Consider the following 12,180-nt stretch of genomic DNA (forward strand, 5'->3'; position numbering starts at 1 on the left):
TAGGGAATTTCCTGCAACACACTTAAAGTGCGGTTTTTCATTTCGCACCCGACTTCACATTGAGGACGGGGCAAAAATTACATAACAGACCAACTTTCTTTTTAGTATTTACATAAAAAACTAACGTCACTTTGCAGAATACATCCAATTCAACTTTGTTGCTTTTGATCCCATAAATGTCAAACCTTGCCTATTTAAGCCAAAAAAAAAAAAATCAAACCTGATACCATAAATAAAAAACAGAAAATATTTAAATTAACTGTTTTAGCCTTCCTCGCTGCGTTAAAAAACCTTTGGAAAACTAGGACAGGAATTCCATCCAACAAATTTATTATATGGAAAATTATTACCCAAAGTAGTGTCCAAAGGATTATTTAATAAAATTAATATTTTTATTTTTTTGCAGAAAAATAACAAAAAACTTCAATCGAGAATTACCTTTCACACCTGCAACACGAGCTCGTTGCACAACGTGCGTAGAGTAGCAAAGAAAGCAGCCAACGGCAGCCCATCGCTCATCATCAGCGTCCATCATCATCGTACCGACAACAAGCATAGATATTAATGCTGCCAACAACAACAACAAAAAAGCATGCGGCGCCTTTAGCAACACCATAACACTCGAGCACTCGAACAACGAACGAGCCCAGCCAGCTAACCAATCAACCAACTTGCTAGCCAAGTCAGCGACAGTTGCTGCCAGTTGACAACACCACTCATAGCGGCAGTGGTAGCCAGTGACAGCATCAGCAGCAACAGAAAAAAATAAACAGCAACTTCTGCGTACTCAATTTCATTACGCTTATTAAGCGTCAACAGCAACAGCTGCACTTTTCCGCTTTTTTCATTCATTCATTAGTTAATGCTATTAATATATTTTCACGCGACATCACACACACACGCACACCCATATTTTTTCTCCCTACACCGCCTGCCACTGCTGTGCTCACCTCCGCGTATATTCACGCGGTGTCACTCAGCCAGTGGTGATGTTGCACGAATGATTGTGAGTGACGCGTGAAATGACAATAAAGTTGCATGCATCCTCTTAGCAAAATGTTGCTTGCAGGCGTTGGCCAACGTTGGTATTTGTGATGTGTCAGGCAGAAAATTAAGGCGAAAATACTTAATATTTGTGAAAATTTGGGAAAGTTGTGTGAAATTTAAATTACTGAAGGCTATTTGAGATTTTTCGACAATCAAAGGCAGGGGAAGAAAACGCGAATTTGTGAATTACAAAAAAAAAAAAAACAACAACCGAACAAAAAAAGAAAGCGTGCTACGTAGTGTAAATAATATTTTATGAATTCAGTGGACTACGTACGGAGCACGAAAATGGATACCGTTTACGGCACAAAAAAATACTTTCAGAGCCTATCTGGTGCTAGCGACATCTATCGGACGCCGGCGTGTCGCGCCGTGGTGAGTGTAGCAATTTTTATTGATCATTATTTTTACTTTTACTTGTTTATTAAGCGGAATTTTCCATCAGAAGATTCTATCATATTAGAGGAAAGTTTTTGGTCTTAAATTTTTATTAATTCTTTTGAATAGTCGAATGTTTAATTTTGTATTAATATTGCAATGATTATGCTTATACTGAATTGAGAATATATTTATTTCCATTAATTGAAAAAAGAAATTCTTGTATTCATTCGTTTATAAGTACAAAATAATTCACTGAACTACTCTAAAGGTCAGCTTTAAGTTCATTAAAGTTTTCAAAAAATTTCAATTTTAGTTTACTAATATACAACTATTTTCAATAAGTACAGTTTGAAGTCACTAAATCTTTTTCAAAATTTTTTATTAAAACTTTTTTTTTTAAATATTTAAATTTAAAATATTTTATTAAAACTTGCATTTTCAAAAATATTTGAATTTTAAACTTAAAAAAAATTTATTAAAACTTTTTTTTAATGTTTAAAGTTTTAATAACATTTTCTGTAAGTTCTTTAAAGTTTTCAAAAAATGTTTTTAAAAAAGTTTCAATTTTAGTTTACTACAACTATATTCAATACACACAGTTTTAAGTCCTTAAATTTTTTTCAAAAATTTCTATTATAATTTTTTTTATTAATATTTATATCAAACATTTTTTATTAAAACTTTTTTCAGAAATATTTAAATTTAAAACTTTAAGAAATTTTTATTATAACTTCTTTCAAAAATATTTAAATTTAAAACTTAAAATATTTAAAAAAACTTTTTAAGATATTTTTAATAAAAGTTTTTTTAAGTGCACCAAATTTTTCCAAAACTTAAAAAAAAAATTCAATTTTAGTTTACTACAACTATATATATTCAATACACACAGTTTTAGGTTCGTAAAATTTTTTCAAACATGTTTATTAAATTTTTTTTCAAAAATATTTAAATGAAAAATTTTTTATTAAAACTTTTTTCAAAAATATTTAAATTTAAAACTTTAAAAATTTTTATTGAAACTTTTTTCCAAAGTATTTAAATTTAAAACTTTAAATATTTAAAAAAAGCTTCAATAAAATTTTTTTAAGTGCACTAAATTTTTCCAAATTTTTTTTTTTAATTTCAATTTTAGTTTACTACGCTATATTCAATACATACAGTTTAAGTTCCTTAAAACTGTTTCAAATTTGTTTTTTTTTCAAATATTTAAGGTTTTAATAAAATTTGTTTTAAGTTCATTATATCATAGTTTTCCAAAAATGTTTTTAAAAAAATTTCAATTTTAGTTTACTACAACTATATTCAATGCATACAGTTTGAAGACCTTAGAACTTTTTCAAAATTTTTTATTCAAATTTTTTTCAGATATTTAAAATTTTAATACAATTTTTTTTAAGTTTATTAAGGTGTTCCAATCTCCTTTTTTTAATTTTAATTTTAACTTACAACTATATTGAATACATACAGGTTGAAGTCATTAAAATTTGTTCAACATTTTTTATTAAAACTTTTTTCAAAAATATTTAAATTTCAAATATTTTATTAAAACTGTTTTTATAATAAGCTAGCGGACCCGACAGACTTCATTCTGACAAATAGATTTTGAATGTGGCAGTTTATATCTCGACTTTAAGACGTTTTTACTCTGCTGACCCTCACACACCGCCCTATCATCATGGTGACGGTTCTGTTCAGGAGAATTAAAGAAAAGGGTCAGCTCGGGTGACCTAAGTATCTTCGCTTCCACGAACTTTGGCCACCCTTTTGGGACCCACTAAAAACCCCGATTAGGATGTTTGCCAGAGGGCTTCAAACTAAGAGGGGAACTTAAGGTTCAAACCTGATTGAAAAATAATCTAAGGAGATAGTGGATGCCAAATATTTTTAAAGTGGGTGCTTCAATGACAAAACATATGGTAGAGATAATTAATTATTTATTGTTAATGTTAATAATACACCGATATGTGTAATAAAGAATAATGAAAAAAATAAGTAAGTAAGTTTTCAGTAATCGCTTTATTGTAAATCAAGTGAATCATAGTTATTAACAAAAATCTGTTTTATTTTTATTGTAGTGCTTTATGATATACAATGTTTTTTGTTTGATTACCTGGTGAATATACAAACAAATCTGATGGTTTTCCAACATGGGAACAGGCAACATACAATTGACCATGTGAGAAACATGACTTTTCTAGATTAATACCACAAATACCTAATGATTGCCCCTGGGACTTATTTATGGTCATTGCAAAAGCAAGCCGCACTGGAAACTGTAGTCGTTTAAATGGTACATCAGTCGGAATCGTTGGGATGCGTGGTATCAAAACGTCTTCTCCTTTATACTTTCCTTTCAGTATAGTTGCTTCCTCACGTTGTTCAATAATTTTTTTATCACTAACCGTGTGCCGTTGCAAAGACGCAGTTGGTTAATATTTCTCAATATTATAACTACCGATCCAACTTTTAATTTAAGATTGTGAGGTGGCAATTCTGGTAAGTCCATCGAGTTTAAAAATTCAGACGGATAGTTGAAGACATCATCTTGGTTTGTAGCCGAATCAACTGATTTATATTTCCTCAATTCGCATATAATTTGTTCTTAAATTTTGAAATTTAATTCATTTACATCTATGTTTTTTGTTTACATCTATGTATGTCTTTTGTTCGCTCAACCAATCATGGTTTCTGTAATTTTGAGCAACATCTGGAAACACCTTTTGAATAAGTGCACCTTTTGATCCAGTTAACTGACAAAAACTTTGAGGAAAGTTAATGCAACCACACAAGGTGTTTATAGGCAATTCGCCCTTTCCAATGTCAATGAGTTGTTTAGAGAATATGTCTCCATATTGGTCATTTTGCAACTCGACACGCATACCTGTATTCTTGCTTAAGCGTAATACCTTGACATGTTTTCACAAATTGGAGGACTTTAAACGTGCATTGAGTTCATCAGCTGGCGTTGATCGTGGAATCACTGGCAATGTTTGACGAAAATCTCCTGCTAATAAAATCATTGCACCCCCAAATGGGTTATGATTCTTCTTAAAATACGTTTATCTTTAAAATATTTTTGGATTTGTTTAGCCCTGCATCTTAGAATTTACTTAACTATTTTTATTTATTATTTGTGAATGAAATCATTCCTTAAATCGTTATCACTTTTGTGTAAACGCATTAGATCCTCCAACGCGAACACGCACCTACACGAACGCCCAATACTTGTATGGGGAAAAGAAAAGGGCTGTTTTAGGGGTTTCCAGGAAATTATCGAATTTTTCTCGCCGTACAAACCATCCTTGGACTTCTAGGAAAATTAAAAAAAAAAAAATAGTTGTGATTGGTCCATGCGTTGTTGAGTTATGCGCTTACCAACACATTTTGCGATTCATTGTTTATTATATTGTAGATATTTAAAGTTTTAATAAAAAAAAATGTATGTGCATTAAAGTTTTCCGAAAATTTTTTTTTTTTAATTTTAATTTTAGTTTACTACAACTATATTCAAAACAAACTCTAATTTTTCCAATTTATTGTTTTAAACATTTTTTTAGACACCTAAATTTTTTATATGAGACATTTTATATGCTTAGAGATAACTAATCAGCGATGAGGAATATAATTCATATGCTAAATTAAAATTTTTTTTCCATCTACGAAATTTTGGGAAAAATATTATTAAAAACAGCAAAAGGCTTCACATACCTCTTTTGCTGGAAGCACGTCATTAACGGAAAAATTCCTTTTGAGATAGCTATTCAGAAATCACTGTGGCTACTTGCTTTGCTATATAAAATCTCATAACGGGAATACTAAAATGGTCACATTAGGAGGAATTATGTCTTAAGACGCAATCGTAAATTTAAAACTCTAAAGTCGTTTTCATGAAATTTTTGATTTCTTAGTTATGACATTCTTCCATAAAACTTGCAATATCCGTTAGTGATTATGTGCTTATACCTCACGTAGCCTCACATACTTTTATGCATACATACATATGTACATATATATGGTATATTATTATTATTATTTGGCCATAATTTACTGCGAGCTCTGACGTATTCTGTGTACTTGTATGTGTATAAACATGAATGTACATATGTATATGTGGCAATATAAGTTTTATTCCATTTAAAGCTAACCAACTTTATTTAGGAACCTTATTTTTTATTAATAGAAACTCCATCCACAAATCTTGTACGTAGCTTAACCCAATAACTCCTCCGTGGCCCGCCCCATTCAGTAATCTAAGATTGAATACACTACCCATTGGCAGCTCTATTTCCATTACTTTTCTCCTCACCGCCTTTATTAGCTGATTTATGCACTCGATTGAATGTTTGTGAAATATGCGAAATGGTTAAGTGGATATAGGAGAAGTGTTAAGATTGACTTTTATTGGCACTTAAGGCGCCGCATACCAACAGCTGTAGCTAATAGTAGTAGTGGAGACGAGAGCCAGAGCAAAGCAAACATACCAAACTATTATTTAGTGGGACTAAAGTGCCAGTGAAGGCGGCAAAGGAGAAAGAGTAAAAGGTGTAGGGTGGAGGTAATAAAATAAAAGTGCTAGTTAGTAAGTGCGCTAAGCAGCCGTGAGCTATTAAACAAATGTGCTATGATTTGCGAGAGGCCAACGAAGTGGAAAGAAGAAGAAGAAATGCAAGTACAGTTCGTTTGTTGGAAGTGTTGGGAGAATGAGAAGAGAATTTATTTAGAAAGAAGTTAGCACATTAATAGGCTTTATGTTACTCGTAATAGAAGGCGGAAAGGAAAATAAAATAATGTTATAGCCACCTTGCAAAGCATGAAAGCAAATAGAGGTGTTAAAGAAATTTCCAAGTGACTGAGGTAAAGAGCTGAGAAAATGGTTTAAATAAAAGTAGGATGAGTGCTAAAATGTAAGATTAATTCGTTGAAATGAAAACCTTTCTTGAACACTTTGTTTTGGTCCGGATAGTATTAGTGTACTCAGTCAATTTCCATATAAAACTGCCATATTTGAACTTCAAATAAAGGCACATTTCCTCAACATTTCTTTGCATCATTCGACTCCCCTTTTGCACAAATGTTATGGGGTACGAGGATCCAATGAGAACAAATCTGACCCACGACCAAATATTCATACAATATCGAATATTCATGCAAATATCATGAGGCGGAGAGGCTTTCTCCCGATATATCACATGACCATCTACCGTTATTAATTGACGCACAGAAATTCATCACGAATTTCATATCACTATGTAGGATCGATAGCCATGTTGGAACTCGTTGCATCAGCGTTTCACTAAGTGTGGTGCTTGAACGCTAAAAATCGAAGTAAATTTATTAATGCAGTCTTGTTTCGGTATCCTCGTCGAAAATTCGAATAAATCGTCGAACGAAAATTTTCCCGAGTTGATTCCACCTTTTGGGCGGGATGAATTTTCCAACTCACTGAAACGAACAAATAAAGCACATAAGTGAAAACGTCGTATGAAAGTTTGTGCTAAAATGTACCAAATTTTTCGATAACAACATTTAATTGTAGCTCATTATAAGTAGTGCTGTAAAGGTGCTAAATATAAAAAACCGCTTCCCGTTCGGAGTTAGCATAAAACTGTAGGTCCCTCCATTTGTGGAACAACATCAAGACGCATACCACATATGGGTGGAGGAACTCCGCTAAACACCTAACAGAAGTTTACGTGCCAGTCATTTATTTTTTTTATTTCTAAGAAGATTTTTTTCGATCTTTAAATTTATTTGAAAATTTTACTTTACGTGGCGATTAAGTCCTTTTAGGAAATCGGTTAGGTTAGAACACATTGTAGCCGTTGTCAACTATGGGATACTTATTTACTTACTTATATGGCCTGATCGAAGACCACAACCCGTTACCGGATTATGGTTGTCTCTAACAAGTCTCGCTTTGCGCGTGCTTTCTTCAATTTGTTACACCAAGCGATGATGGGGTTCCTTCGACTAGGTCCTTCCACCGGTTGCATAGTCTTCCTTTACGTCAATGTCCTCTAACTTGTCATACGAACACCTTTTTCGCTGGAGTTTCTGCATCCAGCGCTGGCTGGGCCACGTCAAGCGCTGAATATTGATGCGCTTCACTATGTCCACATCATCGTAGAGCTCATACAGCTCGTGATTCATTCGGCGGTAGTAGTTATCGTCAACTCGAAACGGACCGAAGTTTTTCTGAAGTATCTTTCTCTCAAATCCCCCAAGAGCGGCTGCATCAGTGTGCGACACAACCCATGCTTCGGCGCCATACAGTAGCACGAGCATGAAGAGTGTTTGTTTTGTCGGGCGAGAGAGGTCTTTGCTACACATTCACTTACTGGGGATGAATGAAGGATGGTTCCGTGTAGTGGCCAGAACTATTCTTCTGTATTCAGTCCAGCTCACAACCTCTGGGTTACACCCAAGTATCCTTTGGTTAGCTTCCAAACAGTTGTTTGAGAGCGAGCTAATGTGAGAAGGCGAAGCAGCCCAGGATATCTGGTTGTGCGCCGGGTTTGGGATCCGCCACATAAAAACAACGATTCCAGTGAAGACCAGTATGGAATACAACCAGGCTTAAAAGCCATTGTGATGCCATGTGGGGAACTTGCCTTTATTTTTTCCAAAACCTGTATAAACTTTTAAAAAAATTTAGAAGATCTCTCTTTTTTTCAGTACTCTGATCTTCAGACTCATTAAACAATTGTCTGCTTAAAAGAGTGAATCTACCTCTGGATAGAGCAGGGCAGTGGTGCAGAAGTTGGAATTCGTCTCTGCTTCTTCCTCACTTAGAAAGCTTTTGCAGAAGTTATGTGTCTAGCTTATTTTGGCTTGGCAGATATTCATCATCATTCCCTAGCGGGACATAAGACACCAGAGATAAATATTTAATTATTTAGTTAAATGAGGAACGCGAGTAATGTTACTCTTCAGGGCGGCAATTGTCTCTAGTTTGCCTGTAAAGACCAAATAACCAATGATATCCGTTGCTCCCTCAGAAAATAGTCGAACGATGTTAAGCCATTCGATATCAAGTGCTACTGAATATCGACGTCTAATGGTATGGGGAAGCTTCACGAACTTCTAATTAAATTGAAAATGTCTGGTAAATTATGGCAATCAGCGCCATCTGGTTAAAGTCATGCCATCCGTTCCAGGCCATAAAAAGTTTGCTATCATTATTTGATATGGACTGCCATTTACAGAAGGAGTGGCTCTTTACGCATCTTTCAAGAAATGAGTGTCGATGAAACCGCCGGACGAATATATATATATATTTTTTTTTTTTTGGTTTTTGTCGGGACAACTAGCAAGTGCACCACTCAGACCTTAATTGAGTCCATTGTACTACACTTGGACTCCCTTTTAATTTCGTTTAAACCTACCTGATCTCCAAAGAAATCGGAGTAGATCTTGTGGTGCCAAGGAGCCAAGGTGGTCGCTTCTTAACACATCAGTGCCAAAGACCTAAAACCTGATTCGAGTGAAGGCGGGGCAGACGCACAGAAAATGGTCCGCCGTCTCATCCTCCTCTTCACAAGCTGGGCAGAGCACATTGTCTGAGATGCCCAACCTTTCCATATGCTTCGAAAGTGACCCGTCATTAGTCCAACCAGCCGTCTGCACTCCCCTCTGCTTAATGACAGAAGGGTTTGCGATAGTCGATCGGACATGACCGGTAACATCAGTTTAGTCCATTTGCAGCCTTTCTCAGCCTGCAAAGCTCGCTTGTGGGTTGTAGTTACCCATTTGCTAACTGTGTCTTTGATGGCCGCAGAAGGGGGTGGCAAAACGGGCTCTGAACCAAAGAAGTTGGCCTCAGAGCCCATCCTGGCTAAAGAGTCAGAGGTCTCGTTACCCGCGATACCACGTGTCCTCGGACCCATGTTAGCATCTACCGACATAGTTCAGCCTGGATTTACAGAACTCGACTACCAATGATGAGGTTGGGGGGTTGTCTAAGGCCATAAACGCAGCTTAGCTGTCACTGCATACACGTATAGATCTGCCTCTCGCTCGGTTTTCCACAATAAAGTTCATCGCTTATTGAACCGCATACACCTCCGCTTGAAACACAGATGCCTGCATTCCAAGCGCAAAGTGCAGTTTTGTCCTGCTGGAGTCCACGTAGACCCCAGAGTCCCAACCATGCTCGGTCCTGGAGCCATCCGTGAAAATGCGAAAACAGCGTTTGCCGGGCTCATTTTCTGAGTTTGACCACAACTAAGCCTCTGGCAGCAGTACATTGAATCTCTTTTCGAGTACGACTCTGATGGCATGGAGTCAAGGGGCATGGAGAGAATCGTTGGATCGTCATCCATGCCTTCCCTGTTTTCCAATGCCAGACAGGTGGCGTACCAGTTTCCATTGTGTTTCAGTCTGCAGATGGCCTTGAAAGCCTCTCCATAGATGAAAGTATCAAGTGGTGGCAAACCAATCAGAGCACCTAATGCCGGGACTGAAGTAGTCGGAAAAGCTCCAGATGGTCACAGTGCGTTGTTGTCTCGATAAGGTACTCCTGACTTCCACGAGAGAGAGTCGACTCTTCCAGACCACTGATGCATAGGTGATAATAGGTCTTATCACAGCCGTGTAGATCCATAGGACCTTGCTAGGAGAAAGACCCCACGTTTTCCCAAAGACACCTTTGCACTGCCAGGAAGCTGTTAGTGCTTTTTATGTATTTGTTTCAATGTATAATTTCCATAGAAGCTTACTATCGAGTATTACTCCAAGATTTTTAATTTCCTTGGATAGCTGGATTGTGACTCATTTTAGCTTAGACAGAACGAGTCCATCAAGCTTGCTCCTTCTGGTGAAGCGGACAATACCAGTCTGGGTGGGATTTGCCGATAGCCCATTCGCACAGCACCAAGTGTCAATCAAATTTGTGCACTTTCCTGCAGATGTTCATGAGCGAAGGGCCTGTTACCAAACAAGCAACATTGTCCGCATATGCTTGTGCTTAGACTCCCGAATCGTTTAAGGTGGTGAGTAGAGGATCGATTATCATGCACCAGAGCAATGGGGACAGGACACCGCCTTGGGGGCACCCTCTATTAACTCCGGATGATACCAGCAGATCTTCCCCTGCTCGTACCGAGACGATTCTTTGGGCCAGCATCGAACGAATCCTAATCACTAGCACCCGGTCTACGCCGCGCCTACTAGCAGAGCTACATTTACAGTCAAAAGTGGCATTATTAAACGCCCCTCTATGTCTAAAAGGATGCCCACAGCGTAGTCCCTCCTGTCGAGGACCAGCTCTACCCTAGCAACAAGGTTTTGCAGTGCCGTTTTGTTCTCTTGCTGTTTTTCTATTAAAGTGGTATTTCTTGCATTTCTTTCTACATCTATGGAAACTATATTGTTATTTTCTGATTTGCTCTTCAAGCGCCTTAAAGTACACTAAATATTTAAATTTAAAATATTCTGCGTCCTTGCCAACGTAAACAAAGCTAATGAAAATATAGTGAAAAAAATACAATGATTATAAGAAAAGCACCTACACACACAAAGCTCCCAAAGCAAAATAAAGGAAAACAACACAAAATTACATAACAAACAAAATTGCAATAACAAGTAAACAACAATCAAAAATATAACAAAAATGTAATCAAAAAAACTGCATGCGGGCAAAAACTTAACAACAACAACACAAGCGAAGACAAACGAGCTCGTAGCTTTATTTACATGAAGAGGACAACATGCTTTGAGTATTTGAGTGCACAAAACAAAAACAAAAAGATACAGCAACCGAAACGAAGAAATGAATTTGAAGTTGAAGTTGAAGATGTTGTACATGTTGCAAAGGAAGTAGCAAGACGGCTGCCGCAGTAAGAAAATATTGAAAAAGTCAAAAAGCCAACAAATGTCACAGCACACAGCACAGCAAGCCGCTTCTGTGCATCTACCCGGCACCAGCGCGCTTGGTCTGCATGTTGCACATCTTCAGCGCATTGTTTGCTTTATCTGCATGCCACATCCGGCAGCGCACTCTGCGCCGCAACAAACTCTACATTCGCATTAATGTATGTGTGTGTGTGTGTATAGGCGTTCATTGCATGTTGCATGTGGAGCCTTTTCAATTTTCATTCAAGTAGCACAAGTAAATCCTTGCTGTCGTTGTGCTTTGTCGTTGCTGTTGCGCATAATTTGCATATGAATGTGCATGGGGTGGTGTTGTGTACTCTGTTTGTTATTGTTGTTGTTGTTGAAACTGCTGTTACAGTTGCTTGTTATGTGACATTGATGTTGCTGCTGCGCTGTGTTGCATCAAAACTTTTTCTTCATATTTAACCAGTCGTTATTGTTATTGTTGTTGTTGTTGGTCGCATTTCGCTTTTTGATTATTATTATTGTGATGATTTTGTATTGTGTATGTATATTTGTTGTTTTCGTTGTTGTTGTTGTGGCTGTTGTTGCACTCGTGCCACTTCATAAGTTTGTTGCATCGGAAACCACTTATGGGGCAGACGCTTTGCATAGACTTCCTCTCTTGCGTTTCATGCATTCTCGCAATCGGTGCCTTCGTGTGGCATGCAACTATGTACATACATACATACCTCTTACCTTACCCTCTTCTTGCCACACCGGCTTCATAGTGATGTTTTGACGTTGACAGTGTTGCACATGTTGCACTTGTTGGCTGGTTAGAGCTGCTCCTGTTTGTTGCTGCAGCCTTGCGCAAACACTTATACACACACACACACACGTGCGCGCTTCACATTTTGCATGCTTGATTTCCCTGTC

At 36.8% G+C, this 12,180-nt stretch overlaps 1 protein-coding gene across 1 annotated transcript in view; it reads left to right on the forward strand.

Annotated features, from left to right (window-relative positions):
- The first annotated feature begins 412 nt into the window (after window positions 1-412).
- LOC128864086 (mucin-2) overlaps window positions 413-12,180 on the forward strand; it is an 83,796-nt gene continuing 72,028 nt past the window's right edge. Inside the window, exon 1 of the mRNA XM_054103583.1 lies at window positions 413-1,422. Coding sequence (XP_053959558.1) covers window positions 1,303-1,422 — 120 coding nt within the window. The 5' untranslated portion in view covers window positions 413-1,302. The remainder of the gene's footprint in view (window positions 1,423-12,180) is intronic.

The sequence above is a fragment of the Anastrepha ludens genome, chromosome 5 (genome assembly GCF_028408465.1).
Source record: "Anastrepha ludens isolate Willacy chromosome 5, idAnaLude1.1, whole genome shotgun sequence".
NCBI classification, from domain to species: domain Eukaryota; kingdom Metazoa; phylum Arthropoda; class Insecta; order Diptera; family Tephritidae; genus Anastrepha; species Anastrepha ludens.